At 46.6% G+C, this 25,096-nt stretch overlaps 1 protein-coding gene across 1 annotated transcript; it reads left to right on the forward strand.

The window, feature by feature from the left end:
- The first annotated feature begins 3,136 nt into the window (after positions 1–3,136).
- On the forward strand, positions 3,137–24,592 carry CCND3 (cyclin D3). Its single transcript, XM_081914595.1, has 5 exons — positions 3,137–3,570; positions 6,072–6,287; positions 13,715–13,874; positions 14,718–14,860; positions 22,636–24,592. Exons 1-5 carry the CDS (start codon positions 3,382–3,384, stop codon positions 22,804–22,806), a joined length of 879 nt encoding a protein of 292 aa, XP_081770721.1. The 5' UTR covers positions 3,137–3,381; the 3' UTR covers positions 22,807–24,592.
- Positions 24,593–25,096: the final 504 nt, after the last annotated feature.

Below are 25,096 nucleotides of genomic sequence, written 5' to 3' on the forward strand. Positions count from 1 at the left end.
TCTCCTTTCTCCATGAGCCGGGGCAGCCCCTGAGTTGTTGGTTCTTTGGCGGTGCACTGTGGATCAGGCATGGAAGGCTTGAGGAGGGCCAAGAGCGGCAGCGGTGAGGCTCGGGCAGCGCAATGCCTCCCTTCCCATCGGAGCAGCCCCAATCCCATTCCTACTTGTGTGCAAGCAGGAGGGGGTGGGGATCCCTCAGCTGGGAAGGGAGGCTTCCCATTGCCTGAGAGATCCCTGCCCCGCTCCTGCTTGCATGCAAGTAGGAGATGGGAGGCTGCTCCATAAGCAGCATGAAGCCTCCTTTCACAGCTGAGAGATCCCTGCCCCACTCCTGCTTGCATGCAAGTAGGAGTTGGGAGGCTGCTCCGATAGGCAGCATGAAGCCTCCCTTCACAGCTGAGTTGCTGGGGTCAGGGAAGGTGGAGGTAGCCCGGAAGCTGCATCTTAGAGCCCCCGCACCACCATCATATGGGGACTTCTGAGCAGCTCCTGAAGCCAGCCAGAGCCAACTGCTCTGATTTGCTGAGACTGCCCTGCTGCGTTTCCCAGGGACATTAGATGAAATCCGGGGACATTCCACAGATGGAATTTGTCTGTAGACTTATTCACAAATCCGGGGACTGTCCCCGGGAACATCTGGTAACCCACTTATTTGGACACCACATATAACCAGTGCTGGATTACCCAATAGGCAGACCCAGTTTGTGCGTAGGGAACCAGCAAAGCAGGGGTGCAAAATTGTGTGTGTGTGGGTGCACCTGTACAAGGAAATCAGATCCTGTCATATGCTGCAATAAATTTATGGGATTTTAAAACTTTCATTTCATTTCATTTTAGTTTAGATTTTATTTTGTATTACATATGGGGGGCACCGTAATATTTTCACAGTGGCGTAGCGTGGGGGGTGCAGGGGGTGCCAGCCGCACCGGGCGCAACATTTTGGGGGGCGCACTCGCAGCTCTCTGCCCCTACCTGGTTCACACACTCTCTCTCACAGTGCTGGCTGTGCGAATCCGAGCTGCCAGGTCGCCGCCCACTGTGCGGAGAGAGAGCGAGGGAGGGACTATCTGGGGGAGGGACAGTGCAGCAAGCTTCGGGCCACGCAGGGCTCTTCTGACGGCGCCGAGCCCTTCGCGGAGGCTGCGTCGCCCGTACTTCAGAAAGCGGTGCGTGAAGTTTCCCCGCAGCAGCCAGCCGGCCCCGGAGCACGTGCAGAGCGCCGATTCCACCTGGGCGATCCCGGCCGGCAGTCCAGTCAGCGACAGCGCCGACACCGCGCTCCTTCCTCCCCACGAGCGCCCCGTCGAGGGAGGCTGGTCCTCCGAGCCAGGCACGGCCGAGCGCGCCTGCCCGCCTCCTCCCGGCCATCGGGGGAGGGACCCAGGACGGGGAGCCACCCCGGGCGGAGGCGGAGTCGCGCAGGGGAAAGGCTGCCCGCCATCTCCGCGGCCCTCTGCACATGCTTGAGGGCGCCGCGGCCTCACTCCTCCAACGAAAACCAGATCCAGGGAAGGAAGCCCCGCGCAGCTGAGAAAGAGGCTCCGCGAGCATGTGCAGAGCTTTCAAACTGCTAGGTTGGCAGGAGCAGGGACCGACCAACGGGAGCTCACCCTGTCGCGGGGATTCGAACCACTGACCCTCTGATCGGCAAGTCCTAGGCCCTGTGGTTTAAGCCACAGCACCACCTGTGTCCCAGCAAGGAAATAGTGAGCAAATAAAGGATTCTGCTCCCCCCCCCCATGCCTCTGCTCCCGACATCACCACCACTCCACGAAATGCAGCTTTCCTGATCTGGAGGGGTCTGTTGGGTGCCTGAGTCATATTTGCTGTCTGAAATAAAGCTTGTCTTCTGGTTCTTATAGCCTGCATTTTGCAAGGCCATTTGTGTTCATTCTTAATCAGATGCACAGGGACATAAACATGAAACAGTTTATTATTCTACCCAAATATCAGTAAGACGGGCCAAAAATAAGTTATAAATGGTGTCAAATGAGAACAATAATCAAACAAATCTCAAGGTGGCATGAATGCAACCAGTGGCGTAGCGTGGGGGGTGCAGGGGGGCCGGCCGCAACATCTGGGGGTTAGGGTTAGGGGGCGCAAATCCACGGGTTAGGGGGCGCAAATCCACGGGTTAGGGGGCGCAAATCCACGGGTTAGGGGGCGCAAATCCACGGGTTAGGGGGCGCAAATCCACGGGTTAGGGGGCGCAAATTACTTGCCTTGCCCCGGGTGCTGACAACCCACGCTACGCCACTGTATTTTCAGTGCTTAGGGCCCCTAAAGGTCATAATCTGGCCCTACATATCTCTGAGAACAAGATCCCCTTCTCTGCATAGATTCTGCTTTTTGTTTCCCTAAACCAGCAAATTGGCTACATTGCTGATATAGATGCCAGAGGCTATCACAATATTTTCTGTTGTTTTTGCTTTTTGTAGTTGCAAACATTTAGCCATTGCACCACTACCAATTTACAGCCTCTTTTTTTCTCACAGCCTTGAAAAGAGGCAAAACAGCAGCTGCAGAATGCAATGGGAGTATTGCAAGATAGCATGGCAATGCGGAGCCTTTATCAGCTCCATTGAGAGATCTGGGATTCCACAGGGACGTAATCCTCTTCGTGGGAACCCCGTCTTTGGAACCAACAGCGGGCGGCGGGGCTATTGCAGCCAGAGCCGTCCTCAAGGCCCTTCCTTCCTTGGAAACGGATGTTGCGCCTTGCCATTCTGCAGGACGGCGCTTCCTCCATTCATATGGCAAAGCGATGCGCAACAATGCCTGGCGGCATTCCTCTCCCTGCCAAGCGCGCACTGCGTGATCCCTAGGAATAGAATATGCCCCTGGCTTGTCAGGAGGAAGCCGGAGCGTAAGGAGCAAGAGGTCATGAAATGACAATAGAGAAAGGGGGGGGGGGGGTTGCAGATCTGAAAGCCTCTGCTGCAAAGAACATTCTGGTAGGGGGGAAAGAAAGTTTGCAGGGGTGGAGTGGCAAGGAGGTCTCTCCTCCCCTATCATGGCAGCTGCCTCGCGTGGCCTGGAGGGAGGCATCAGTCAGCCTAGCAGACCAGACCTCCTCCTTCCACCTTCCCGAGGAGGAGGAGGATCCGGGCCCCGGCTCCGCCTCTCCGCAGCTCTCGCCGCCGCACATTCATTCGCCTCTCTGCAGCCGGGAGCCTGGAGGAGCCTAGCCAGGGGGAGGGGAGGCTGCTTTGCTGGGCTCGGTGCTGCCGCTGGGTGATCCAGCCTGCTCCCGGGCTGCGAGCGCGAGAGAGCCCTCCCCTCCCTCCCTCCGAGCTCCCTGCCTTGCAGCAGCCAGATTCCCCCACCGGCACTTCGGATCCTCTCCGCTCCTCCGTTCCTCCCATCCCCGGATCCGGACACATGGAACTGCTGTGCGTGGAGGGGGTGATCCGGGCCAAGCGGGATCCGCAGCTGCTAAGGGACCGCCGGGTCCTGCAGAACCTCCTGAGTCAGGAAGAGCGCTACAGCCCCCGGGTCTCCTATTTCCAGTGCGTGCAGAAGGAGATCCAGCCCTACATGCGGAAGATGTTGGCTTTTTGGATGTTGGAGGTCTGTGCCGGGATCCCGTCGCCCCCCCTCCCCCTCATGCCCTGCGTCGTCCCTTCCGCTGGCGGGATCAGATCCCGGCTCGCACGACACCCTTTCCCTTACTTCCCATTAAGGCCGGGTTTACTCTGGAGTAAGGCTCTCTGGATTGCCCTGGGCGAGGACGTCTAGGATCACAGCCCGATCCTGGGCGTGCTTACTCTGGAGTAAATCTCGTGCAGTTCAATGGAACTGGCGCCCCTAGGTGAAGTGCGCGTTGGATTGAGGCCTTGCGATCGGCTGGATCCGGCGGGAGAGCCAGGGTGGGGGATTCAACCTCTTCTGAAAACCGGGTGGGGGGACGTTTTGGAGCAGTAGGTGAGGGGTTCGAAGACGTATTATAACCGGAACCGATGCGTCTTAAAACAGGCGGGTGCGTGGGCCAGCTTGCCTGGATTGGAGAGAGACCGGTGGGTCGTGATGAGCGTGGATGGGAATGACTGAAGCAGAGCTCCAAGAGGCCTGTGTGTCCCCCTCCGGTTCTGTCTTTCGGTGCAGGGGCAGTTCAAAAGCACCCTGGCATGCACCTTTCCTCCGCAGTGTGCAACGTGACCTCTAGGGGTCGCCAGTCGCTCGCCCGGTTCGTGCGCAAGATCATGGGGTTGATTAATCTCCCCGCAGTTAAAATCTACAAATTGACAAAACGAGGGCCAGGATGAAGAGGCAGCGGCAAGGGAGGCAGCGAGTATAGGGTGACACAAATACTAAGATCATCTCCACCTTTGGGGGGGGTGCTATTTTAAACGTATTACATCAAAAGTAAAAGTCGGGTAAAGGTTTGCTCCGCATGTCAGGCAAATAAATGTTGTGGGTTAGTATCAGAAATGGAACTGGGGTAGGTTCGCTGCCTTTATTCAGGTTGCACGGCTTTGCAGCAGGTAGAAGTTCAACAGGCAAAGCTTTCCCAGACTTGGAAATGGAGAGAGCAGCACTTGTTGAAGAGCCTGTGAGAAACAGGGCTGTTATGCTTGCCTTGCAATTGGTTTCTTTAAGAGACAAAGTGCTGGAGGATGCATATTTCCCCTCCCCTCCTCCCTGCAAACGATTGCTTTTGAAAAGTATTCAGAATAAATTGTCATTTGTCCTGTGTGTCAGGAAGTTAATAAATTCAGGCTTGTAAAAAGTAGCTTTCCCAATTGCCTGTGGCAGGTAAGAGTGGCCTCCATAGAAAGTAATTGATTCCCCAAAGCACATTTTTAGGCAGTCCTTGTAGGCAGGTAGACTAATAAAGAGTTTTTGGTTTTTGAAGTGTGAAATTTTGTTGGTTTATTTGTAGGGCTGGGCTATTTTTTTTTAATTTCATAGGTATTTAAAACGGATGACTGAGGTTAATATCAAAATCTTAGAAAGTTCCTCCTTTATTGCACCCATTTTACAGAAGTGTAAATTGCTTCAGTGTCACTTAAAGAAAAATGATGAAGCAAAAATGGCAGCAAATCCATACAAAAAGTGCCTCATAGGATATAGGAAAACTGCCAGCAAAGAAAAATGGGCTTCTGCAAAAGGAGAAACCTCAGTGTTTCATTTACTAAGCTGACTTAATTCAGTGTGGGCAGCGCCTTGGTAACAGTCTAGCCAGTGGTCGGAATAAGGGACTGGAAGTCAGAAGTTTTTTTGGTTTGCATTTGAGGAGAAAGGTCTTAGTTAATACAGTCCTGTCTTCATCTGATGGCTTCCTTTGGGCAAGCACCAGTCAAATCAATGGCACAAGTCTTAAGAGGTTGAAGGTTGGGCTCATATTGTTTTGCAGCCAGAGGAATTTGGGATAAGATGGGTCTGAATGATTGGGCTCTTACTCATTGTGTGTGAGATGCTATCATCATTTTCAAACCCCAATTCCTCACTCTTATATTCAAAATCTGAAACATTTGGACTTCTGTACTCCGTACATGAAACTTGAATCTGAGGGTGCTCAATGCCTCTGCTAAGTAAATGCTCCAGGAATTGTTCTGTTGTTGTTTTTATTAATGTTGTTAGTTCCCTTGACTTTGTTTGGTGGAAAGGTGAGGTTATGATTAATAAAAAGAGAGGCTTACTATGTTGGTTTGTTAATATGCCTATTTTGCAGAGCAGTAAATTGCCTCACTGTCTCTTCAAGAAAAATAAAGAGGTAAAATATAAATCAATAAATCAGAGTGCTGCAACAGCATGGTTTAAGTAGTTAATATAATAAAATCACCATATGACATGGATATTTTCTGTTAGAAAATGCTATGAATCCTTCTCTAAAGAACTGAAAATTACAGTACCTGTGTGTCTTGATTGTGTCAACTTTTATGTGTTTTTACAGGTTCTTATGGAGAAGGGAACTATTCCCATTTTACAGAAAAGATAGTATGGCTCAGTGAAGTCACTAAGTTTGTCTTGCTTTATCTTTGCACTTGGATAGCAACTATTTTTGAAACCTTCATACACAGTGGATGACTGTTTTATTTATAAACCCTCTCTTTTGTTGTTTTTGTCAGGTTTGTGAGGAACAGAAGTGCGAAGAAGAGGTTTTCCCCTTGGCCATGAATTACGTGGACCGTTACCTGTCCTGTGTCCCCACCCGCAAAAACCACTTGCAGCTTCTTGGGGCTGTGTGTATGCTCCTGGCCTCCAAGCTGCGAGAAACCATGCCTTTAACAGTGGAGAAACTCTGCATTTACACAGACAATTCCATTACCCCGCGTGAAGTTTTGGTAAGCTGTTTCTTCCTCTTCATTTACAAGATTCCTTCTCCCTGTTTCCACAGGCCTACTTTCGCTGCCACTGAATCATGGATTGGCACTCTAGTTGCTGTTTTCCATGCATCCTATATGTTTCCTTTCTCCTGCCTACACCCAAGTAGACATGATGCTTTTCCATGCCTGTGGGAACCACCATTTTTCTATTCTTGATTATGTCCCCATCGTAATAACTCAGCTGTTGATTATTTTGTATGCACAGTTCACCTGAGATTTCACTCATCCCATTTAACCAGGTTTGTTTCCAATGCACAATTTATATTTGAAAGAAGCCTGTGCCCCTCTCATATTCCCTTGCAATGAGCAAGGAATCGTGCAGGATGCAGTGTTTGAGGAGGACACACTAGCTAACCAATTCTATTTGGGACAGAACACGCTACTCTGAATCCAGTAACTGTTTGCACTGTCCCTTTGATGTTGGCTGCCCTGGAATGTTTGGGACAAACACTGAATTTTGCAGAGGTAGCAAAATCTGATTTACTGAACTGAACGGTCATTGTTGAAGTGCAGACATTATAGCAGTATTGCCATTCCCAGTAGCAGGTCTAGTTGTGAATCAGTAGCATGATGAACAGGCGTAAATGTATCCTATGGATAATGGTACTTCTTCAGTAGAGCTTCCATAAGTATGGGCAGGATGCTCTGTTCTCAAGGTATGGCCATATTCTCTGGTGCTGATCTGATGGCAAATGGTTTCTCTACCAACAGGTAGGTCATCAGTTGTTAGACTAAGGCTACAGTTCTGTACCCACTTACCTGGATGTAAGCACCATTCAACTCAATGGGTCATACTTCTGAGAAGACATGCATGGGATTCTGCTGTGGGCGCTAATCTAAATTTTTAGCCAATGATGGGTGCACTGGTTAATAACCTGACAGTTCTTTCAAACTGCGGACTTCATGTTAATGCAATGCATGTTTTGAAAATGTTAAAAAAGGAGTCCAAAGATTCTCTGCTGCTGAGTTTTCATTGGGTCTTCTGACTGAATCTTTTGGATTGAATGTGGCGTGGACTTCTAGAGACCAAAAGCTTCTATTGGGAGGCACATTAAATTCAAGCATGAGTTGCATTGTTACTTACAGTGCTATCTTATGCATGTTTGCTAAGAGGTAAGTCCTGCTGTATACAGAAGGCCTTCCTAATAATTGCATTTAGGATTGAGAGCGTAATTAGGGGTGAAAGATTGGCTGGTGGGTCAGGGCAGTGAAGAGCTCTTACTATTTAGAACAAATCCCCTTGGGAAAGGGAAGTTGTGTCTTCTCTTTGAGGGACTAATGCAGGACTGTACTTCTTTAACAGACTGCAATCCGTTGACATCAGCAGGATGGATTGATTTAAGTCAGGGACGTTTAAACCACCAGAGCAAAGGGACTAAACAACTGATTTAAACCAATTTTTCCAACTTCCTAATTCATATATTTCCTGAACATATAAACATTCTACTTGGTTGCTTTTAAGCATTAAAACATAACCAGTTTGCCACTAAATAGGGCTTCTATACATAATACAGCATCTCTAGTCTTGCTTTTATAATCTTTAGGACAGCATTTTTCTGTTTAGCTTCATAAACATGTAAACAAAATCATTCACATAATACAAAATCTCTGGTTTCCCATTTTCCACTGCAGAATTTATTTTAGGTATGATTTCTGTTTTGCTGTCCTTATGCACATGTAAGGAACCTAAGCAATATTGTTTACTTGAAGACTACGTAACCAGGATTTTGCTTAAGCAAGGGCTGGAAATTATGCTTGAAAGGCTGGGGGTAAATATTCACAATTTGCATAATAATAAATGTAATGCATGGCCCATTGGGTCATGTTTAAACTTTTGATTTCCAAAGTACAGTGTTTTGTTCTTGGGTCATTCTTAATAGAGACGTAGGTTAATAATATTCTTGATAAAGTGTGGTGGATTTACTTTTAAAAGATGATGAGTGTAGCCTTTTAATGTGTTTGTTTGTATTCCATTCAGATACCATTTTATATTGTGTGTGTGTGTGTGTGTTTTAGATGATACTTAATGTAACTGAAATCCAGGCAGAACAATCCTAAGCCTAAATTGGAAATGTGGGGGGCCACCACATCCAAAGCTCTGCTGCTTCTGCTGACCAGGGCAAAAGGAGGAGGCTGTCTTTCATTTTTTGCTGCACCATCTCTAGACTCGCACAATTGAGGGCCCCATGCCAGGCCCCTTTCATGAGAATGGAATTGCTTGGGATCCGGCCTTATCCCACCCCTGTAACGCTCAGTTTCAGGACCCTACCCTGGCTCCCGCTAGCAGAGTAGCATTCAGTCTGCCATGTTTTGTGCAACAGTGGCAGCTACATCTCAACCCACAGGTTGTGGGGCTAGGCTTATGCAGTTAATTTTTTGCAATCTGATTTTAAAATCTGGCTTTATATATACAGCCACTTTTTGACTGCAGTGCATGTCACTCAGTGTGCCAGATGTTCTTTCAGAAAGGTTGCCTATAGAGGCGAACATTGGTAATCGCCACCTGGTTGGAATTTTCTGAAAGGAGGCTGAGATGATCTGTGAATGACCCTGTCTGACAAATTAGAATGTGTGGGTAGAGAAGAACAGAGATATGATGTCAGAGCAGTTAGGATTTTTCTTAATGCAGATGCAAGCAGGGGAATCCCCATGGCTTCCATGGGCCTTCCTTTTTGGTACAGGCTAGGTGGTTACAGGTTTGCTTGTACAGAAAGCATTTCTGGGTTTTAATAGGCCGGGGCTAGTCAATGTAGTGCCCTCCAGATGTTTTGCCCCAGCCAGAAGGCTGATGAACAGGGATGATGGGTGTTGTAGTACAGAACATCTGGAGGGCACCATGTTGGCTACCACTGTACTACCTGTTCATGGGGGTGGGGAGGTTCTGCCCCGTTAGTGTTCAAAAGTTTCTCTAGCAAGGTATCTAGGTCTGCTGTGAATTTAAATTTCATACTTGTCTGTACCTTTGCTCCTAATCTTGTAGGATGGGCCATTAAAGCAGTTCCTGTTCACTCACGAATGCCTCTAATTCATCTTGATATCTGACTGGTTAATAATAACAATAACAGCAGCAATAATAATAATATGCCACCCATCTGGCTGGGTTGCCCCAGCTACTCCGGGCTGTTAATACTCCTTTGAACCTGTAAAGATGGGGGATGTTGTGGAAGCAACAGATAGCCGAGTACAACCATTGCTGCTAAGACAAAGATTCTGCTCATTGGGTACTATAGAGCAAGAAAATAGTTGTAAGAAGAATGAGAAGGTTCCTCTTGACTCAGCTTCCTCCCACTTCAGTTAGGAGTCCAGACTAGGCAATGTTCTTAGGCCAAGCTTTCAATGTTTTGAGACTGGCCACCTTTGCCCATTGGAAAAGTATGTATTGTGGCCATATTTCTGGTTGTGAGCTACAGCTGCCTGTCTCCAGGAGTAAGAAGAAAAGGTGGGTTTCTCTATTTAAAGGCATCACATATGCTAGGAAGTGGATCTTTAACACAAGATGAACCCAGAGTCGCTGCGCATTGCCTAGTGCAGAAACAAAATAGAAAATTTCTGTTATTAGAAGCCAGTGGGTGAACAACCAGCAGACCAGGTTGCGATGGGAATTTGTCCCTTGATCCCAGACCTGCACTTGAAACCCTCTCTGGTCTTCAGCAAGGGACTCTCAGGTGACTGAGGGTCAGTGGCTCCCTTGGGTGGCATCTGCCCCTGGGACTGAGAGTGTTAATGCTTCACTTACACAACCGCAGAGATCTGCTACTTCCCTCCTGTGTGCTAATAATGTCCCGTGCTTCTCTACTTTCACAACGGGGCAGTGAGAGTGATCCAGGGATAGGAAGGAGAAAGCGTCTTCATCAAGGTTTGGACAATGGCTACATCCTGGTGCCTTATCAGGATGTAGCATCAAGCCTGCTCCTCAGCCGCTCCTGGAAGGAAAGCCGCCTCACTTTCCCAGTAGGTCAATTTCCTCTTGCAGAAGAGGAGGATGCCTGCTTGACAGCAGCTCAGCATTCAAGATCATGATGAAGTTATTCTTAGCAGAAGGAAATGATGCAACAAGGAATTTATCCACTTGAAGGAAGCTGGGTTTCCGTCCACGGGTATTATCTAAGTTGCCTTGCACTTCATTCATTCAGCCAATTTGCTGCGTGCACATTTAGCTGCAGAGATGGCCAGAGGAGCATTTCATGTCAACAGGTCACAAGGTCTTTGGCTTGATGGGATCTGCTTTCAAAGTTCATTCAATAACCATCTGGTCCGCCTAGCACTGCTCCATAGATATCAGAGACTGTTTCTTCCCAAAGATCATCACCATGGGGAGCAACAAAACTTGCCCAGTGTTTTAGAAATCTGTTGGGCATTGATTGGCTCTTTATGAACTTCCCTGGGCATGAAGTGGTAGAATGAACTGTTCCACTTCAGGTTACAAAGACTGTGTGCATGTCACATTTTTAACGCTCCCCAATATAAAACATTCCCTACAAATAGGGAACAAAGCCTAACAATAAGTGAGGGATAACTTAGGATCTTTCTCTCTGATACACTAGTATTTTTATTTATAAAGGCACCACATATATTCGAGCAGAATATTTGTGGTGAATATTTACATTAGAGAGCATTTTAAAAATGGCATCCCTCCGCCTGCAGCCTGATGGTCCAGCTGCTACTTCAGGATTCTATTGCTTCTTTCATCTGCCTGCAAAAACCAGGCAGCTTCTGTTTCTTAAGGCTACCCAGTACGCACACTTCTTTTTCAACTTGGTAATGTGGTTGTGGGTGCTGACTGTACCCTAAGCTATGAAGTGTCCTGCTTGAAGTTGTTTCAGTTTTCACCAAGGATTATAGCACCTTTAGCTTTCCTTTCTTGCAGAAGAGGCAACAGTGCACATTCAACTGAAGTTTCCTATTTGCACAATGGACTCCTTTCCTCCCTGTTTCACTATCTCTTGCTGAGTGGGTTGGGTGGCAAACTGCATCTGGGGTAGTTGTCCTTTTCTGCAGTTTTTTCTGCTAGTTTGATGTGTGGATATTATGTTTTTGATGTGAAGAGGGAATCTGTTCCATAAAGTAACGCATGGTGTAAAATTGCACTGTCAGAGTGCCTTTGGGACATCTTCAGAATCAGGATTTTAAACCCAAAGAATTTAAGAGGCGTCTCTGTGACGTAGCACTGTCCATATATCTGTGGCTCACGGTAGCTTCTGCTATCCCAGTCCTGGTCACCATGTCTTCCAAGTGGCTGATCATGCAGCTGTAGCATCGTAAGAAAACATGGTGGCTGGAGCTGGCCTAGTGGCTGCCACTGCAAGCTTTTGGAGAAAGGTGGGAGAGAGCAGTGGGTGGTGAAGGCAGGCAAGAACCAGAGAGCCAGTTGGAGATGCTTTAGAGGCCTGATGCAGCTCATCAGCTGCCTATTGAGAAATGTCTATAGAGGAAGTTGTGGTATTGAAAGTAAACTAAGGGTTCCATGGAAAAAATGTAGAAAAAAATCTTGATGAGAAAGCAAGGGCAGGCATGCGCAAAGTATATTCCAGAACGTTGTGTGTTTAGCGCTGTCCAAGATTCAGAAAGGGTCACGTGCAAATTCCACATAAGTTGTCCAGGTCTGTATTTTTCCCCTCTCCAGGGATTTTGATACAGAGGAAATGCAAAACTGCTCTTGAATCGCTCTGGGATTGATCCAGAGTAAATTAGTTGCCCTTGGGTCCCAGTAAAATCAACACGAGTTGTTAGTCATGGCTTAAAACTTTGTTCCCATTGAAGCAAATGGGATCTAACTGCAATGTACTCTGTTTGGATCCAGCTTTCTTGAGTTTGGAATGCAGTTTGGGCTTCAGGCACAAAATCTGCTGATTGGGCAAATTGGGAGGGGAGACACGTGCATGCAGAATGCCACAATTTCTCCCTTAAATAGTTTTTGTGTCAGATCTCTGCATAGCTTTTAAACTTAAGGAATTTAGCAGTTTGCGGTGTTGGAGCGGGGGCACCTCCTCAGGGAGAAACTGGGGTAAAGTGGGTGTTTGGGGTGGGGGCTTTCTGTTCACAGCTATGCAAGCATTCAGGTCCCCTGTCGCTTTCTGAAGAACTGCAGTGGTAGTTATGTAACATCACTGCTGTCCGGCATGCTCAGTTTTCTGTTCTGTGTTGGTGGTTGTTTTCTTTTAAGTGACCCAAACTGAGCCGGTGAAGTGTCAGGGGAAAGTTCAGGAAAAGGATGTTTGCTGTTTCGAGCAAAGCGCTGCAGCTCCTCTGTTCCCTTTCCATTTGCCAAGCTTGCTTCTTCCTACAACTAAAGCAGTTTGGAAACTGCCATGAACTGGCATTGCTACAAGTGGAAGGAGGCGATAAAAATGGGATACAATTTTAAGCAAAAGAGGAAGGCAGCTTCCTTGCTGCTGACCCAAAAAGCACCTGAACGTCTGAAGTGTTGGGTCTTAATAATAATTAAAATAATAATTGTAAAATACATATGCACACCTTGCATCATGGAGTTTCTGTAGGCATCATTGACTGGTGAATGTTAGCCTAGAATGCAGTTTGCTCTTCACAGGGCTAGTGCACCAGTCCACTTTGATGTGTCTAATTGACTGTATTCTGTGCTTAGATGGCAAATCATTGGTGGGTTTGGATGTTGTATAGCTCTGCTTTCCACTTAAACCTGTAAATTCATTCCTTAGGAGAGTAGAGGGGAAGAGTGGTCAACATATACCACGAGCAATAGCAGAAGGCATACTTGCCTGCAGTTCCAACTAAAGGACGGAAGAGGGCAGAGAGCAATTGGCCACATTCTCATGTCACACTCACTATAGTTCTGTATGACATGTTTGGAACAGAGTGAGCCTCATGTTTGGCCATTCTCCTGTCCTGCCAAGTGGCCAGGGGGAGTTCAGAAATGTTTGCCTCCACTCTTACTTAACTCCTGTTTGTTGTGTCATCCAGACAAGCAAACTGAGGTTTATACTAACTGCAGTTACTTTCAAACAAGCCAGCTACAAACCACGGTGGCTGAAGCTGGCTTGTTTAAACTAACCATAGTTCTGGGTCAGGACAACATGGCATTCTGTGGTTAATCAAGAGCAGAAGTTATGAAAGGAGTAGTGTACAAGCTGCAGTTCTTGGCTAATACATCAAGCCACTGTGTGATCTCTGTCTTGCAGCAGGTTTCAATATCTTCCTAGCTTTATGAATGCTAGCAGATTCCACATTATCTCTACAGGACTATCCCAACAAAGCAGGTCCCTTGCATCCCCGACCATTGGCTGTTGTAACCTTTTGTTGATATGTCTTACGAAATACATCATGTTTCTTTTGAACCACCGTTGTTTTGTAGTTTGAAGTTGGTCAAAAAGGCTCATTCTGTTTTAACACTCTCTTGTGTTTTCATTCAGGACTGGGAGTTTTTAGTCCTTGAGAAGTTAAAGTGGGACCTAGTGTCAGTGATAGCCAATGACTTCTTGGATCATATTCTCCAGCGGCTCTCACTTCCCCAGCAGAAGGTGGACTTGGTGAAGAAGCATGCACAGACGTTCATTGCATTGTGTGCTACAGGTATGTCCTGCAAAAGGTGACCTTCCCTGGAATGGTGGAGCATAGTTAAATTACAGGCTAAAATGAAACAGAACTTGATTTTTATCCCTAGCTATACTAAACAAATTATCAGTGGCCTCTTAGGATCTCATTTTTTAGAGAGACCCAGCTTTTTCCCATTGATACTAGAACCCTTGACCTCTTTGGTTTCTCATGACTGAAAGGCAAGGATGATGAATATTAGGCAAACTATTGTTTCTAAGGTTTCCTTGTTGAAATTTGTCACAAAATTTGTCACATATTAAAGACACATCCACCCCAGCACTCTGCTCTCAGAAGCATCTAGCATTTGGCTACTAAAATAATTGGCTCTCCCTTGATAGTCTTTTGGGCTGGGACAGTTTGTACAACAACATTGCAGAGTGCTGTCTTTGTTTGATTTAAATGAGAATGCAATGTGTAAGCCCACCAAATAGAATGGTAAAATCCATTTGTCCATCTGAAGTTAACACCTCAACACGGTGGGGGTGGGAGCTCCTCTCAACTCACTTTCTTCCTTCACATGAGAAATGCCTGAAGAGGACTTCAGTGTTCCTCCTGTCCATTGGCCACTCCTGGAAAACCTGCTCATAATATTCTATTGGCAAACTATTTCTGTAAGCTAATGGATTGCGTGCTTTTAAGATGCTGTAGCTGGATGGTGGGAAGTCCTAGGACCTCTCAGGGACAATAGGAAAGGCCTTAATGGTAATGTGTTTGTTTGTGGGGTGCTGTTATGACACCTTTGCTGGAAGCTGTAGTGAGCAAAGAATTTGTGTCATCCTTTCTCCTGACACCCTCTCTTCTTCCGCCTTGAATTTGTAGATTACACATTTGCTATGTATCCCCCATCCATGATTGCTACTGGAAGCATTGGAGCGGCAGTCCATGGCCTCTCTACCTCATCCGATGATTTTTCTGGCGAGGAGCTTACAGAACTGCTTGCTAGCATTACTGGCACAGAGGTGGTGAGTATGTGCTCAGTGGGGAACAGGGCTCTGGTTCTGGGGAGTTGGGATCCTACTTGCATTTTGCTGTTTGACTCAAGACAAGCTTACTCTGGCTTCATCTGCTCAAGTCCAGAGATCTTGCTTTCACTTATGAAGTGGCATTTGGCATCTCTCTGCAGAAACTATTGCATGTGCCTCACCTGCCGACCTCTTTGTTTTAGAGGCACACGACAGCCATGCAGTATTATGATGACAATTATTTCAATCCAACCTTTATGTTAATTAGATGTCCAAGGCAGCTAATAAGGCCAGGAAAACCTGCAGCAATAAAGCATATCACATCAATGAATACATTGTAAAAGTAGTAGCATTAAGTCCAGGAAGTGCCTGAGCTGCAGCCACCTTTTTAAGTGTACAAAGCACATGAGGAGACGTATGTTTGGAGAGAACCTCTGCTCCATTCATCTTGGTGGAGTAGCTGCTCTTTTGGGAAGAAAGGCTTCAGGACTGAAAGTTACTGTCTTATTTTATAACCTAAGTGCACACCTGTGAGGCAGGAAGGGTGCATTATAACAGAGAGAAATAAATGGGGAATGGGACAGACATACTGTACGCAAGATCAAGCAAGAGGGTCTGTGTCAAGGTAAGGCAATTTGGGGGCATATTTCCTTAATATATTCCGTGCCAGTGACTTAGTGTAATCCTATACAGAAGCTGGCCCTTCTGAGTTTATTGGCCTTGCTCTGCAGTAAGTGTGTCTTCGAACTGTACCTTTAACCAGCCCCCAGGGCCCCTTGCCATATAAAAATCATTTAATCTGAGAAGGGTGTTTTATTAGCAAAATTTATAATCCATCTGATTGTAAATAGAACCCCCTTGCAGTTTACCAAAAACAAAAACGTGGAAATTGTCGTTAAAATACAATGTTAAAACAGGTATTTAAGTATTTCGAATCGTAATTAAAGTTACTCTAAAACAAATTAAAATATATGTCAACAAAATTGGTTTCAGCAAATAGTCTATTTCTTTCCCACAGAAATTCACAGCTGTACATGTGGAGGACTCTTATTATTACATGCAGGCCCCAGAAGGGCATGGTCAGTGGGAAGAGGGCTAGCAGATGCAGTCCTCCTTTCATTCATTCACTCACTTAGTGCATGGAAGGGGGGTGAGAGATGCCTGACAAGCCCCTGTTGTACCATGTATTGTGGCATTTCCAGCCTGGGCCCCCTTTGTTTCTCTTACCCTGTGGGTCTGCTGATAGCGCCATCATATTGTAGGTTCAGAGAGGGTAGAGTCATAAGTATCTGCAGTACACTACCATCCTTTGAAATGATCCTTTGGACAAGGACAGTTCTTGTGGTTCGGTTTATCGTCCTGTTCATGCTGCCCCAAAATATTGTGCAAGGTGTCCTTCTGGAGTTCTGCAGCCTCTCCTTTCTGCGTTGGTCCCCCTTGGATGGATAGAGCATGAAAAGCTGCAGTGGAAGGAGAAATCTGGGCAGCCCAGGTGTGGCATGAGGGCAGTTCCATAACCTGTGTTATCCCATTAGACAGAGTGGGGAAACATTTTCAGCCAGAGGGCTGTGTTCCCTTTATGGACATCCTTTCAGGGGCCACATACAAGCTCTGGCCCTGGCCAGAGGCAAAATGGGTGGGGAACCAAATGTAAATTTCACTTTTGTACTGCAAGCTATATTCTACAAATGTTTGTAGCCCTCTTTATCCACTATGAGGACATGGGTGGCACTGTGGGTTAATCCACAGAGCCTAGGACTTGCCGATCAGAAGGTCGGCGGTTCGAATCCCCACGACGGGGTGAGCTCCCGTATCTCGGTCCCTGCTCCTGCCAACCTAGCAGTTCGAAAGTACATCAAAGTGCAAGTAGATAAATAGGTACCGCTCGGGCGGGAAGGTAAACGGTGTTTCCGTGTGCTGCTCTGGTTCGCCAGAAGCAGCTTAGTCATGCTGGCCACATGACCTGGAAGCTGTACACCGGCTCCCTCGGCCTATAGAGCGAGATGAGCGCCGCAACCCCAGAGTCGGTCACAACTGGACCTAAAGGTCAGGGGTCCCTTTACCTTTATCCTCCATACAGACAAGCAGGAGGCATTATTAGAGGATGCATTCCTGCAAATGCTCAAGATACAAAGCTGGCCCAGCTAGGGGTGTGGCCTGAGGAGACTCCTAAGGACCTGGCAGAGAGGTCTGCAGGGCTGCACTTCTTCCCCACCCCACCCCTGCTGCAAGAGCAGCCATCCCAGCTTGTGACGTCAAGGACAATGGACCTTTTTTCAGCAGCTTGGAGACTAATTACTTAATTTGGCACAAGATTCTGCACGGAACAGCTTATTTCATCATGTCCGGGTATCCATTGAGAAGAGCCCATTCTTTCTTAAACTCCCGTCTGATGCGGAAGGGCTTGCATCCTCCAAGAAACGGAAGACACCGTTGGCTTTCTTCGCCTACTCAATGCAAAGACTGCATGGTTGGCAGGCTTTCCTCTCTATCCTTCGCTTCCCTCCTGATTCCCAAGCTAGTGTTCGCTTCTTGGTCCAGAGCCAGCGCAGCAAGTGGCTGTGTCTCTTCCCTGGCCGGTGGGGGTTGACATGAATTTGGCTGTTTCTCTAAAGCCCAACCACGTTTCCCAAATGTGCCGTGCCAGCTCCTGGCCCGCTGCTGAATGGGTGATGGCTGCATGATGCAGGTGGCTCTCCCACTGATGGCTTGCATGAGGTCCCAGATCAGTTGCTCCTCTTTGTCCCGGGTACACAGGAGGCCTTTGAAAAACAGCCATTCACCTCAGCGGACAGGTGTTAGGGATTGGGCTGGCCGATGGGGCAGGGATAGAACCAGCTTAGCATCTGTTCATGTGGCGCGGTGTCAGAATCCTGTCAGGGGCAAGCATGGAGGCCAAAGAGGTTCATTTCAAGCAGAATTCCAGGGTGCTCCCTGGGTGCCAGAGGGGCATCAGAGAGGAGGGGGAAGCTGGGCTTTTTGTGTCTCCCACTACCTGGCAAAAGCTGAAAGGCAGAGCGAAGGCTCTGGGATTGGACCTCTCCCGCAGATCCAGCCATCGCTGCTTGACAGTCATGGAGCAGACACTTATCTCTTGCTGGGTTTTCTTTGGCCTCTTGCCCTAGTCTCTGAATTGCCCGCAGCCAGCTGCTTGCAAGCTGCTGCTGTGAAGGAGGCGGAGTTTGAATGCTGGTCCTCTGAGCACAGTTGATCGAAGACAGCAGAGAACAGGTGGGAGGTGGGGAGAGGATTACAAAAGTGACCCAGATTAGAAGCACTAAAAGTAGCCAAGGCTTGGTGCCACAAAGAAGCTTGGGCCTAGCTTACGTTGGAACGCTGAGCTTATCTTGCGGGCTGGGAGGGTCTTTCCCTTGCCCGGTTCCTTTTGGCTGCTCTTCAGCTCTTTGTGTCTTTTTGAAGTTAATTAGAAGACAAGCTCGGGGTGAAGATGCCTCTTTGTGGTGTCCCCTGCCATCTCATCTGCCACGCCTAACAGGCTTTTGCTGAAGGTTCAATGGGTAGGGGCTTCAAACTGTGGCTCTGTTCTCACTTGGTTGGCCCTCTTGAGGTGAAAATGCTACTTCATATTAAAGGAGCATACATCACTAAATTATATATCTGGGTAGGCTTTCTGGTATTTATATTAGGCCTGCCTCATTTTAATAGATGCTTCCATGATGTTTTGCCTACAAAGGTACCAGTCCAATTAAGATGATGTGCTTGGAGCCTACCAAGAAGTTTGGTTAATATCAGTCAAAGGGTTCATGGTTTGGTTTTTTTGGTTACCTCTTGAGCTGTTGGTTACTATGCAGGTTCCAGTGACCCAGATAGTACCTATTTTTTTCTCTGCCAGTTCATCTTCTGTAGTAAACATGCATCCTCAAGGCTAGATAACATATTCAGTCGTAATCAACCTTTGATTTCTGCTGCATTCCAGTTTTGCTTGATTTTTACTTGGGGTCAGGAGAACATGCTCTGTATCTACTTCAGAACATGAGTTTAGGCTGCTAGTCTGGGACTTTGTACATACTGCGATATTCTGTCCGTAGTTATTCAATCTTCCTGTTTTGGGTATCTGTCTGTTGCAAGCCACATCAGCTGGCACAACTTTTAAAATCCTGAGACTTGAGTTTTCGTTCTCATGTTTCTAGTCCTCACTGTCAAAGAAAGTTAAGTGTGAGACTGGGGTAGTGGAGACTGGCTCACAAACAAAAAGGATGTAGAATAGTATTTGTGTGATCTGAACCTACCTTATACCTCCTATTTCTTCCCCACACCTGCATTCTTTCCTTTCCTATCAATATTGTCAGTTTCATCCATTTAATTAATTGCTTCTCAGGGTTAGCTGAGGATAAACACATTTAGATACAAATTGCTTTTCACTGGTGTTACATCACATTAGCCAGCATGTTACTGCCCACCCTCCATCCCTGAGTTGCCCCATGTCTTGTGCTGGCATCTCTCTTGCCTACAACTCACTGGACACTTCCAGAAGCTCAGAAACATGCTTTGAAGGGTCAGTTTGAATCTTTATGGCTGGCAATAGGCCATGCTGTTCCTGTAGACATACAGCACTGGTTCATCATAGCCACATTGCAAGATCACAAGTTCTTTAGAAGGGTGCCTTCCATTGGTTCATCAGTGCTAACCCAATGGCACTCCAGATGTTTCTGGCCTTCAGCTCTTTCACATGGCCAGTGGTTAGGGATTATGGGGGTTGTATTTCAGCATTATCTGGAGCACCAAAGATATTAGCTGCCTTATTCTCCACTGAGCAGTAGCACCTCTCCAGGGTACAAGACCGCCCTGAAGAAACTGGAAATTCAACTTGGGGTTTTCTTCATGCAGCACATGCATTCTACCACTCTTAATAGTCCCTCGGTTTCTGAACAGTGCTGGAATCCCCTCTGCAAAACAGACTTGCAAGGTTCAATTCACAAAAAAGCAGCTTTTGGTTCCCATGCATAAACCCATACACGTGCTTCTGAATTCCTTTAATCAATCCTCCTCCTTTCATAGCGTTGCTTCCCGTTCCTTCCCCTGCACCCACAAACTGGCCAATCAATTTAGAATGGCCTTTGCTGAGCCCTGGCTTCTGTTGGGTGGAGGTTTTAGAGGCCACGGTTACTGGAACTGTCTTGGGGAAGGAGTGTTGGGTGTTGCTATTTTTACTTGCCACATCCTCTGTCAATTTCTAAGAACTAAATGTGGATTCTTTGTAAGATTATGTATGTGGCAGGATCCTGCAAATGGACCCAGCCTCGGGGAGCCGGCTGGGGATCCAATCAGAACCCCGTCGCTCTGCAGTACAAAATGTCAGTTTTCTTGTAAGCTGGGCCTTTAGAGGAGGAGGTGCAGCAGCAGCAGCGATGGGGTTCATTGGGGCTCACCACCGTGACTCATTGCAAAACGAGAGGGGTTTCCTCATCTCAAATCGTTGCTGCATGCGGCTCCTCCCAAGCGTAAGGTCAAGATTTCCCCTTGCATTCATGCAGTTGCCTTGGCAGTAGCATTCTCAGTCACATGCAGGCTAGTGCATTCAAAGTGGGGTGGGGTTCAGGGTACTGCTGAACACTTTCTAGTGCTATGACATAAAAGCAATTAGCCTTCAAAGAAAGTTCTAGAACAGTGCAGACCCCATGTTTCAAAAGCCATGCCATGGACACCCTACATTTGAAAATTTTGATATCTCTGTGGTAGTTTTTGTTCATTGGGGGGGGGGGCAGGGGACACATGTCTTCTGACCTACTTAAGAGCACTGCCCCCCCCCCACGGGATATCCTGGACAATTGACAAGTACATTCCACAGACCAACCAATTGAGAAGCACTGTTCATGGTCTTATATTCTAAGACAGGCTTATAGATTATAATGGAAGCTTTGCAGGGTTGGGGAGTGGGTGAATGGGGGGGGGGCTGAATATATTGCATGTGTGGAGTAGCTAGGGTTGAAACCCTACATCTTTCAGATACTTAATATAGCAATCAGTGGTTTGGGGAGGGAAATTTTTTGCAATGCCTTACTTGTCCATGGAAATGTTTCCATTTTCTAAATTCCTTAGTAACAAGGATGGGTGCCAGTTGCAAATAAGTAAGAGGCAAGCTTGGCAGTTTTGAAGTTATTAGCTTTGCATAATAAATACAAGTAAAATAAACACACTTAAATTAGATCACTCTCTAGGATAGGGTTGGGGAATTGGATCTGGCTGGTGGGCCAGATCTTTATCTCCATGCCAAGGCCCCCCCCCATGAGTGAAGTTTGACAGGTGGGTGGGATCACCCACTTGTCAATCAACTGATGTCACAGTGACACCTGGTGATTCCCTTTTTGCTTGCGCAGTTTGAAACCAAACCACAAAGGTAAAAAAGTGGACAGCATTTCCCTGTCACTGACTATCAGCTGATTATTGTTTCTTGGGAAGCACTGAATGCAGAGCTTGCAAATCCCCTTGCACAGGACTTCCCAAGTGCCAGCAATCAGCTGATTAACACAGCTTTGCAAACCCTGAGCAGAAAAAGCAATGATAAGGACTAGGGCAAATTCTGACTTCACATAAAAGTTTGTAAGGTGTGAAGTGTTAGTGACTGACCAGGAATGAGATTTTGGTCTGTTAGGTTGAATAAAATGTTAACCCAGTGTACAGCAGTTCTAAAAAGGGCAAAATCTGTATTAGGGAGCACTAGAAAAAACGGACTAACAATCAAACTGCCAAGATCATAAAAGTGTTACACAAACACATGTTGTCACCGCACTTGGACTGCAGTTTGCAGTTCTGGTGGCCACATCACAAAAAGGATATCATAGAGCTGGAGAATGTTAAGAAAAGGGCAACTCGCTAGTGAGGAAAAATTACAACATTTGAGGTCTTTTATGTTTAAGAACAAAGGCAAGTAAGGAGGAGCAGAGTGTAGAGAAACGAAACAGAGAAGTCTCCCCCCTCCTTTCATAATACCAGAACTAGAGGTCATTCAATGAAGCTGAACACGGGAAGGTTCAGGGCAGACAAAGGAAAGTATTTCTTCACACATAAACTGTGAAATTCGCCCCTACAGGATATAGAAATGGCTAGCAGCTTGGGTGATTTTGTACCGCCTCCATTCTCAGAGGTGGCATGTCTCTGAGTACCAGCTATGGTGTTGCTCTCCTGTCCTGCTTGCAGGCTTTCCAAAAGCACCATGTTGGCTACTGTGAGATCTAGATGAGCCTTTGGTCTGATCTAACGGGCATCGTAGTCCTGAGAACTGCAGACTGTGAGACTATTGCCATTGAATTTTTTAATGAGTATTTTCAAAAGGCTCCAAGGGAAAGACTCACAGAAGCCGCATTCAGACTCAGTATTTGCTAGATGTGTGGAGGCACAACTGTAGGGTAATTTAGCCTGCTGGAATTCATATTTGAAACACTTAATTTTTTTCAAGTAGAGGCAAAGTCTCCGCCGTCAGGTACTGGTCACCTATATAGAATGCTTGAGCCTGGTCTCAGGCTTAGGATACAGAACAAGGATAAGGTATTTCTAACCCTACTTCATAAGACCTTCCTGTTCATACATATCTAAGAATAATAGAATAATCAGAACTCTACTAGGATGCTCGTTGCCCCGCAAACCCCTTTGCATGATATTGAAGAAGAAATTTACTGTGAATGTGCTCCACTGGAGCAGAAAAGCCTATCCTCCGAACCAACCAAAGCATAGATGTTTGAAGGAGCTCTGTTATTGCTGCAGTGAAAATTTAAGTGGAAATGAACAGCACCCCCTTCTTCTCTCTTCTTTCCCAGGACTGCCTGAAAGCTTGTCAGGAGCAGATTGAGGTGGCCTTAGCAGAGAACCTGAAACAGACCTCACAGCCTCGGCAAGAGTACAGCCCCTCCAAGGACGCCGTTTACCCTGACAGCCAGGATGTCAGCCTGACCAGCACACCTACGGATGTCACAGACATCAACCTGTGACCAGCCCCTCCCTCCAATCACCCAGCTCCCAGCAAGTAGAACTTAACGCAGGAAAAGAAGCCTCCCGGAACATTCTGCCTATGCCATGTGATCACTGAAGAATAAGGGGAGTGGGAGAAAATGACCCCATGAGCATAACCTTTGTAATGAGACCGTGTGGGATTTGGGTCTTGGAGGAATGGCGTGGGAGGGACTCCAAAAGGGAATAGGGCCCCTTGCAGTTGGACTGTTTCTGCCTTGCTAGCCTGGTTTTTCCTATGATCAGGGGACCTTCCTGTGGTGTTTTGAGCCACGCTTGAACTCGGGAAAGATAGGAGAGCTTAGCGTCAGTTCAAAAGTTCTTCAGTTTGGGTTTGCTTCGTTGGAGGACGCGCTGCTGATCACTGCTGTTTTGTCCCAATCTTTGCTGCATGCCTGTTGCATGTGTGTCAAGAGAGAAAACGCACTTTTGTTATATAGACCGCCTTCACCTTAACATGAAGTTGAAACATGCACCTGAGACATCCTTGGCCGAAGCCGCTCTGCTCACCCAGCCATGTGTGGGCACCTGGTAGAGAGAGACCAGGCTATATTTAAAGTCCAGCACCGGAATCTCTTTACCAGTCCCAAGGAAGTCTTAGTTCTCCTTTGATTATTAATAGTATCACAATCCATTAACCCTTCAGAGTCTTTTAGCCTGTACAGGAGAAATAAGTGGGTTTTGGCTCGCTTTTTGTAGGTGCTTGTAAAGTGTTGCTTTCCATATAAAATATTGGGGGTTGGGGAGAATCCCCTCTTCACTAGAAACCCAAGGGGGAAATTTCTACTTGATGCACCAGTTGCCTTCTCTTACTCCTGTGAGGCCCGAGTTACTTTATTTATTGTGAGGATCAAACCTTACAAAGCCACAAAGCACGATCAGAAGCTCAGTAGGGTATGTTGTCCTGATTCATCCCTTTTGCCATATAACAGAGTGCCTTAATGTCCTTCCTCGTCCTCCTTCATACCTCTCTGGGCTGCTTACTTTGATAGAGTCAAGGTCATTCCCGATCAGAGTACACCCAACAAGTGCTGCTATACTTGTATGTACAAATCCCTCCTGTCTTCACTGCCAAAAAAGAAACAAAAAAGGGCAGGAGAGCTACATGCAAGGGATGGGTGATGGAGGAGAAGGAAGTCCAGCTATACAAATCTATTCTGAGCAAATAAAAAGGGGGTTAAGAGTGATCTCTTTCCCCTAAAGAGTTTACAATATAATGAGCTGCGACTGCACTGGACTAGAGAGTTGTATTGTTCTTGTGTGTTTTGTTCAGGAAAAAGGTGTGTATGTGTTTTTCCTAAATGCTGCTTTTATGAGAGACTTTAGAAACCTTTGGTGTGGGGGAACTGTAGCAATAGGAGCAAACTTTGTCTTTTGAATTCTAGTGGCATTTCATTATTCAACCCTCCAGCTGGAAAAAGAAACATGAACTGATGCTACCTAAAACACCACTGGAGACCTGTCACCTTGGCCAACAGGAAAAAGCCTCTCTCTTACTATGTTTTTGCCTTTCCTTTTCCCTCATTGTGCTTACGCCGATTAGTCAAAATTAATGTGCTATCAGCATTTCTGATAAGTAAGTCTATTGGAACAAGTTTGAAGACGAGAGGAATGTATTTTATAGATACATCCATCCAACTATATATTAGAGCTTTGAATAAAGTTTGTCAATATGATAGTCACTGTCACTCGAAACCCTCCTGTTAAGGAAATTATACCTTACTGATATTTTACCATACTGCAATAAAGCATTTTTTAAAATTGGCACTCTCTTGTCGTCTTTCCTGGGTGATGGAAATAAGACTGAAAAGAACCAAATGCATCTAAAATACAGCTTGCTTGACTTGTTCCTCTAAGAAATCGGCCTGTTGAGAATAAAAGACAAGAACGCTTTCTTGATTTCTGCCTTGCTAACGTAATCCACTTTTAACAATTCGATTCTGACAAGCTGATTTCAAAACACGGGAGGCCTCTTGGCTGTAGCAACTTTGGCTAGCTGTTCTAGATAGCTGGCTAGCTGTTCTATATAGGTTTATAGCAACCGGTATTCTTGTAAGACCTTTGTGTTATGCCTGTCTCTCTTCATGAGTCTTTCCCCCTCCTACCCTATTTACTTCATGATTTTTGCAAGGACACAGCTGCTTCTTCCTACAAGCAATACAAAAGAAGTGACCCAAGACACTGATGCAGTCAGCTTGCTGGCCATCCTTCTGCTCTACCCCAAGCCACTCGCTGCCGTGGCATACAGAAGAGCTTTCTCCTTAGCTTGAC

Source organism: Podarcis melisellensis, assembly GCF_964234715.1.
Source record: "Podarcis melisellensis genome assembly, chromosome: 6".
Classification (NCBI taxonomy): domain Eukaryota; kingdom Metazoa; phylum Chordata; class Lepidosauria; order Squamata; family Lacertidae; genus Podarcis; species Podarcis melisellensis.